Source organism: Tupaia chinensis, unplaced genomic scaffold (genome assembly GCF_000334495.1).
Source record: "Tupaia chinensis unplaced genomic scaffold, TupChi_1.0 Scaffold143921_1, whole genome shotgun sequence".
Taxonomy (NCBI): domain Eukaryota; kingdom Metazoa; phylum Chordata; class Mammalia; order Scandentia; family Tupaiidae; genus Tupaia; species Tupaia belangeri.
In genome coordinates, this window is record NW_006203772.1 from 260,571 (window position 1) to 267,764 (window position 7,194).

At 53.7% G+C, this 7,194-nt stretch overlaps 1 protein-coding gene across 2 annotated transcripts; it reads right to left on the bottom strand.

Annotated features, from left to right (window-relative positions):
* Nucleotides 1-2,298: 2,298 nt before the first annotated feature.
* Nucleotides 2,299-6,790, bottom strand: ALDOC (aldolase, fructose-bisphosphate C). Of its 2 annotated transcripts, none has more exons than XM_006165446.3 (9): nucleotides 6,651-6,790; nucleotides 4,579-4,702; nucleotides 4,285-4,496; nucleotides 4,122-4,176; nucleotides 3,871-4,031; nucleotides 3,674-3,757; nucleotides 3,253-3,427; nucleotides 2,919-3,118; nucleotides 2,299-2,783 (listed from the first exon to the last, which is right to left on the bottom strand). In XM_006165446.3, the coding sequence occupies exons 2-9, from the start codon at nucleotides 4,688-4,690 to the stop codon at nucleotides 2,688-2,690; spliced, it is 1,095 nt and encodes a 364-aa protein (XP_006165508.1). In that variant the 5' UTR covers nucleotides 4,691-4,702; nucleotides 6,651-6,790; the 3' UTR covers nucleotides 2,299-2,687. The 2 variants fall into 2 exon arrangements, with proteins under 2 accessions (XP_006165508.1, XP_006165509.1); XM_006165447.3 differs by lacking the exon at nucleotides 6,651-6,790 and adding an exon at nucleotides 5,594-5,615.
* Nucleotides 6,791-7,194: the final 404 nt, after the last annotated feature.

Here is a 7,194-nt window from a genome sequence, read left to right on the forward strand (position 1 = left end):
CCCCCCGGAGGCCCAGCGCACGTGTACCAGTAGCAGCCGCCCCGGCAGCCGCCATGCTCGCTTCCGGCTGCTCCGGCCGCCGGGGGGCGGAGCTGTCTAAGTTTCCTCCAATCGAAAACCTCGCAAGGAGAAGGAGGAGCCACCACCGCAATTGCGGCCAATCCAGATGCAAAGGCGGGAGAAAGCGGTCTAGGAGTGGGCGGGGCCCGCGTGGAGCTTCCCTGGGAGTTTGAAAGCTGCGGACACCCGAGCACAGAAGGGTGAGACGCTGGCCATGCGGGTTTCGGGGCTGCTGGATGGCTCTGGGTTAGTCCCCCACTTCCCTGTAGACCACACTTCTAGCCCCAGAGGTTAAGAGCGCAAGCTCTGCAGTCCTTAAATATTAGCTGGGCCACCTCGGGCGCTCTGAGGTTCAGTTTTCTTATCTGAAAAATGGAGATACTTAAATGAGGTCATTTGTGTAAAGAGCCTGGCACACCGAAAGCCCTTCAAGGTCAATTATCGCGACCCGTTTATCATCACTATCGTTGAGCTCCTCTTTGGATGCCCTCTTAGGTCTCACACAGGGAGATGGCAAGCTAGCAACTTCTTTTTTATTAACATAATTGGCTCTCTCTGTATTTTAAATTTTATTTGAAATGGAAAGGTACCCAATTCAGTTCTGGAGACCTACCTGATAGGCCCATGTTGGCAACTGGGTGAGGCTGGGGGCGGATTGCAGCGTTAGGGCCTCTGAGGCGTGCTGTCTCTCCCTTGTTCATGGAATAAATAACAGACTTTTTTCTTCAATTTTGACAATTCATGAGTACAGATCTGGATTTTGATCACTCAGCTTCAAATCCTGGTTTCACCATTCATTACCTCAGCAATCTTGGGAAGATCTCTCTGTGGTTCTCTGTACCCGTTTCCTCATATTAAACTAGGGATAATAATAATAATACCTACTGAGCCAGCAGGTGGCAAGGTTCCAGTCCTGGACCCAGTGACTTGAAAATCATGCCAGATGTGTGTGCACACATGCCCAAAATCCTGAGAGGAGAATAGAGGAGAAGGGATTGTGGTGCGGCCATTTCTCCTGGAGAGGTGATTTCTCACTTTCCCTCTCACTATCTCTCTCTCTCCGATGAGCACATGCACCCTATCACAAAAACCTTAAAATAATCATAATAGTAGTTAATGTATAGTTATATTAAATGAGTGAATACACAAAATGTAGTTAAAACAGGGCCTGACAGTAGCACATGAGAAGTGCTGGTAAGTATTAGCTATTTTTGTTATTCCAGGGTCAGGTCACACCAGGTGGAGCGTTGGTGGCTTCTCTAGTTCACACCTAACACACCCAGTTGGTTCTCTCAGTTTTTTGGGGGGAGAGGTTTTTGTCATAGGGTCATAGGGTGTGTTCGCTCACCAGTAAGACAGAGACAGAGAGACGGAAAGCGAGAAATCACCCCCTAGGGGGGGATGGTCACGCTGCAATCCCTTCTCTATTCTCTTCTCGGGATCTGGGGCACGCATGCACACGCACCCGGTGTGAGTTTAAGTCACCGGGTCCGGGACTTGAACCATGGTCAACAACATGGGAGTCCAGCGACATGGCCACTACACTAACTGCTGATCCCGGTTCTCTCATCTTTTAATCTGCTCGGATAGACCGAAGTTGTCAGCCAACCTCACATCCCAGCTAAGTGGTCAAAGTTCAGCATGAGGCCTCACTAGGTCTGCCCTTCCCCAGACTGTCAAATTGTTCCTCTCTGTGTTCCCTTCTATCCCAGATGGGAGCGGGCCATATAGCCCTTGGCGACTTCCAGAATACCCTGCTCAGAAACCAGAGCCTTAGAAGTTTCCTTTGTTGGGCAGAAGCAGGTGCTTCTCCAGCTATGGCCTCCCCTAGCAGAATGTATCAGGTCCTAGCAGGTATCACCACCACCCAGATGTGAGAGACTGCCCACACTCATCCCAGCTTGTCCTGCAGCCTCCTCCTGTGGGTCTTGCACAAAAGACCTTTGGGAGTTACTCAGTTTTGTCTCTCCATCCTTCTGTGCCTGCCGCCTGGTGCCTCTTAGGTAGCAGTTCTTGAAAGACTTGCAGCCCTCCTCACTGCCTCACCAGCCTTGGACATGGACAAGCAAGAGCCTGAGATGGGGATGGTGACTGGGTGTGCCCCTACGCCACAAACTTGAAGGCCAGTAAAGCTCAAGTCCCACCCTTCCACCTTCACAGTCAGAGGAGCCAGAGATGGAATCAGCAGAGATCAGAAACTGGAAGGTAGGAATGTGATGTGTAAAACAGACAAATAGCATGTTTTGCTGTCATTTATTTGCTATGTTGTATGTACTCAAGGCATGAGTGTACTACCCTCTGAGTCTAGGAGAGAGGGCAAGCAAGATGATCCCAAGGAAAAGCTTCCCATCATGGGGAAATTGTTGGGGCTGGCAAAAGCAGGGGAGACCCAGGCATCCTATTCTGACTTCTAGCAAGTTCTTCTGCCCTCAATCACAAAGGGCTCCCTATCCTCCCATCCTATGGTCCCGGTACAGCAATGAGAGGGGGAAGGGTGAAGAGAAGAGGAAGAAGGCTTGGTGCTGAATGAAGGCATCTCTGTTCTGCATTGCTCGTTAGCCCTGGCTGACTACAGACAAGAGTAGGCGCACGCGGCTGGCCCACGGGCTGTGGTGTGCGGTGGGGACTCAGTAGGCGTGGTTGGCAATGTAGAGAGACTGTGCAGCTGCTCCACCATCTTCTCCACTACCTTCATACTTCCCCTGGGCTGCAAGCCCATTCACCTGCAGAAGGAAAGATGGGGTTTAAGTAAGCAGCCCACAGGTGCCAAACCCTGCCCAGGCTGTAGCCTCTGGGTGCTGCTCCCTACCCAGATACACACACCCTTCACCCACCCAACACCACTTCTAGCTCCCAACCTCAGCCCGCTTGATAAACTCCTCAGTGGCAGCCCCAGCGTTGTCCCGTTGCCCTCGCCAGGCATTGAGCGCAGAGGCCTGCAGGGCACGCCCATAGGAGAAGGTGAGGGCCCAGGGCCGGGCAAGGGGGCAGCGGTTGATGGCATTGAGGTTGAGTGATGCCTCCTCTTCACTCTGACCTCCAGACAAGAAGGTCACTCCTATGGTGGAAAAGAGAAGACAAACTGATTGGTCACTCCCTATTTTTCCAAGATAAGAGACCTCTGAAGGCCACAGGAAGAACCTGAAAATGGGTCTTCAGGGAACAGAAACAGGTTTGGGAGCAGGGGTGTACCTGGGACAGCTGGGGGCACAGTGCGACGCAGGGCTGTGACAGTTGCCATGGCAATTTCCTCTGGGCTATACTTGATGGGACAGGCATGGCCAGGGGTCACCATGTTGGGTTTGAGCAAGGTCCCCTCCAAGTACACATGATGGTCACTCAGGGCTTTGTACACAGCAGCCAGGACCTGGAGATCAGAGGAGGTCTGCTAAGGGTCTGGGTCCTCAGCACTGACTGCTCTACGTTCCCTGTCTAGCGGTGGGTGGGCACAGCCTTGAGGGTTCAGTAGAGGCCCCAACCCACAGGTCTATTCTGCAATCGAATGCGAGTGCTGGGAGAAGGTGTGCCTGGATCTTAGCCAGGGACTATGGGGAACTGGCAGCCCTGCCAGGCTGTCCATATGGCACATATCTGTGCCCATGTGTGGACTCACCTTCTCTGTAACATACTGGCAGCGTTTGAGGTCATGATCTCCATCAGGCAGGATCTCAGGCTCCACAATAGGCACAATGCCATTCTGCAGGCAAGAACAGAGTAGCTTGGGAGGGGCAGCAGGTGGGATGGGAGAAAGTCCTGTAACTCTTTACTGGACATAGGACACCTCTGTGACCCCCTCCCTGACACACAAACCTGCTGGCAGATGCTGGCATAGCGGGCCAGCACGTTGGCATTCTCCAGAATGGCAAGTGCTGAGGGTGTACGCTCACTGATTTTCAGCACGCAGCGCCACTTGGCAAAGTCGGCACCATCCTTCTTATACTGGGCACAGCGTTCCGAGAGCCCATCCAGCCCTGCAAGCATAGTGCCATTCTCATCACCCTACCCCTTTTGCAAGCATCAAAAGGGCATCTCTATGGCCCTGAAGCCCACTTGCCCTGTACCTTGAGTGGTGGTTTCTCCATCAGTCCCAGCTAGAGGCACTACACCCTTATCAACCTACAGGGGTTAAACAGACAGAGTGCTGAACCCAGGCAGGACTCCCCTTGCCACTCCCACAAACACCAATTTCCATTCCCGGCCCCTGTTCAGGGCCAGAGACTGCACCTTAATGCCCACGACAATGCCTTTGTCTTGGATGGTACGAACAAACGGGACACCATTATCATCTTTCTGGTAGAGTGTCTCGTGGAAGAAGATGACCCCTCCGATGCACTTCTTCACACGGTCGTCAGCACTGAATAGCACCTGGCGGTACAGCCGGCGGTTCTCCTCCGTGTTCTCCACCCCTATTTGGCTCAGCCGCTTGGCCATGCTGCCTAGAGGCAAACAAGAAGGGCAGCAAGGCCATTCCAGGGCTCCCTGGTCACCTCTACCCCATCTGGCACAGGCTCCACCTACCTACAGACTCATCTGCAGCCAGAATGCCTTTGCCCGGGGCCACGATCCGGAGGGCAATGTCATTTAACTCCTTCTTCTGCTCAGCAGAAAGGGCTGGGTATGAGTGGGGCATGGTGACAGCTCTCTGGAATGGAGACAAGACATAAAAGCTGGACCCCTGGGGCCGGCAGGTGGCATGGTGGTTAGGATTCCCACATGGCCAACCATGGTTCAAGTCCCAGACCTGGTAGCTTGCCTTCTCACTTTCCTGCTCTCTCTGTTTTTCTCTCTCTGGTTAAAAATTAATAATAATAATGGGCCAGCAGGTGGCATGGTGGCTAAGGCACTGGACTCCCACACAGCCAACTACAGTTCAAGTCCCATGCCTGGATCTTGCTTTCTCACTTTCTCTTGTTCCTTCTCTCTCTGTGTCTGTCTCTGTCCCTCTCTGGTGAGCACACGTGCCCTGTAGCAAATTAAAAACTAATAAAATTTAAAATAATTCTAAAAATAAATAATAATGATAAATAAAATTAAATAAATAATTCTTAAAAAAAAAAAAAAAAAGCTGAACCCCACCCACTGCTTCCTCTGCTTCCTCTTCTGGCCTGATGGGCCAAATGGCCTTCTCTCCTATCCCCCCGCACTGCCTCCAAGCATGGGGCTGGGAACAGGGCAGCAGTCCTTGGCAGGGATCCTGGGCATCAGAGTGGCACCAATCCCTCTGACTGCTAGTAGGCTTAGGGCCCCAGTTCCCACATTTCCTTTTGTCCCTGGTGGGCACCCTTCCCAGCCCTGGGGCAAGATGCACAGTGGGGGTGGGGAAGTGAACAGCCCTGAAGCTACAGGTCCTCATGAAACTGCTGCCCGATTGGGAATGCCAGTCCTTCTTTCACTGAATTTGGCCCCTTCTTGAGATGGGAATAAGCCCCAGTCTTTTTTTTTTTTTTTTTGGAGAGGTTTTTGCTATAGGGCGCGTGGGCTCGCCAGACAGACAAGAGAGAGACAGAGAGACAGAAAGTGAGAAATCACCCACCAGGGGGGATGGCCACGCCGCAGTCCCTTCTCCTCTGTTCTCCTCTCGGGATCTTGGGCACGCACACACACGCACCTGGAGTGAGTTTTAAGCCACCGGGTCCGGGACACGAACCGCGATTGACTACATGGGAGTCCAGCAACATAGTCATTACGCTAACTGCTGGTTCCCCGAATAAGCCCCAGTCTTTCCAGCTTCCCTTTTCTCATTCCCAACAGGGCCCTTAAGGGAAAGTACACTGACTCTCAAGGCTTCAGAACGAGGCAAAAGTACCTATGGCCTGTGCCCCTTCCACTCCCCTTAGCTACTAGAGGAAACGCTTGGGAGAGGGGACAGGCAGGGAGTAGGAGTGATACAGATAACAGTCACTGCTTCCTAGTCTCTTTCCATACTCCAAACCTGACCGCCCACATCTATAGCCTGCTCCCCAGCGGAGCTGCAAGCTGTTATAGGAAAGACGGCCAGTAGGTCACCTAAGCCAGTATGTGAGGACTGGGGCGGTGTCACAGCCAGGTCATCTCCACTGCCAGAGGCACTCGCTTGTCTGGAGGGTGGATGGGAAGTGGGGAGCATTTCAATTCCCTACAACTCAGAACCCAGAGGGGAGGTGGGGGCAATGAATTAAGGTTGGAGGGATGAGTGGAGAGCCGGGGAAAGCTGCAGGAGAAAGGCCAAGCAGGCTAAGCCATGGGGGAGGGACCTAGGCCAGGGGACTGAGAAGGCCAGAGAACTGGAGAGGGAAAGTAGCCCAGGAAGAAAGGAATTAAAATCAGATTAAAATGGTGTGGGTGGGAGAAGCTGAACCCAGGGAAAAAATCTAGGGGGTACACAGTGATTTCGGATGGGAAAAGCTGAGTTCCAGTCAGGAGAGCGAAGGGGAATGGGTGGAATGGGAGAGGCTGAGCCAGGGGTTTCCGAGCAGACAGAAAGCAGAGCGAGTGTTAGAGCACTGAACAGGGCCACTGAGGGGTCCCAGGGAGCAGGGCAGGATGGCAGGGGAAGAGCCAGGAGAGGCAGCCGAGATGCCGGGCACCTCCCTTCTGGCTAGGGCCCTTACCTGTGTGCAGCCAGTCAATAGCAGCAGCCGCAGGCACAGCTCTGGTCCAGAGGAGCAACAGCTGCAGTCGCGGTACTGGCTCCTGGCTCGGGTAAATGAGGATGCGGATGCCGCAGAGCTACGTGACTCCCCCAGGGGGGCGGGGCCGGCCCCGCCCACCGTGGCGCCGCCCCCTCATCGGGACTGGTGGCAGGACGAGGCCACGCCCACAGAGGCGGGGCGGTGAGGTGGAGTGACTCTCCTGCCAAGACCTCTGGGGCTGTTCTGGACTGCGACCCCCAACCCCCGGCCTGCGACACACACACACACACACACACACACACACACACACACACGGCGGACCCCTGCCGCCAGGGCCCTAGAGCAAGAAATGGCCTGGCCTTCATTTCTGCCACCATCGCCTTTACCATGTGCCAGGCACTACATGCAGGATGCTGGGGATTAAGCGGGTCTAGGGAAGAGAATAACCTAGACAGTCACAACAGGTGGGGTGGGTAGGACAGAGGTACCGACAGGATGCCAAGTTCAGGGCAAGGAATAATGA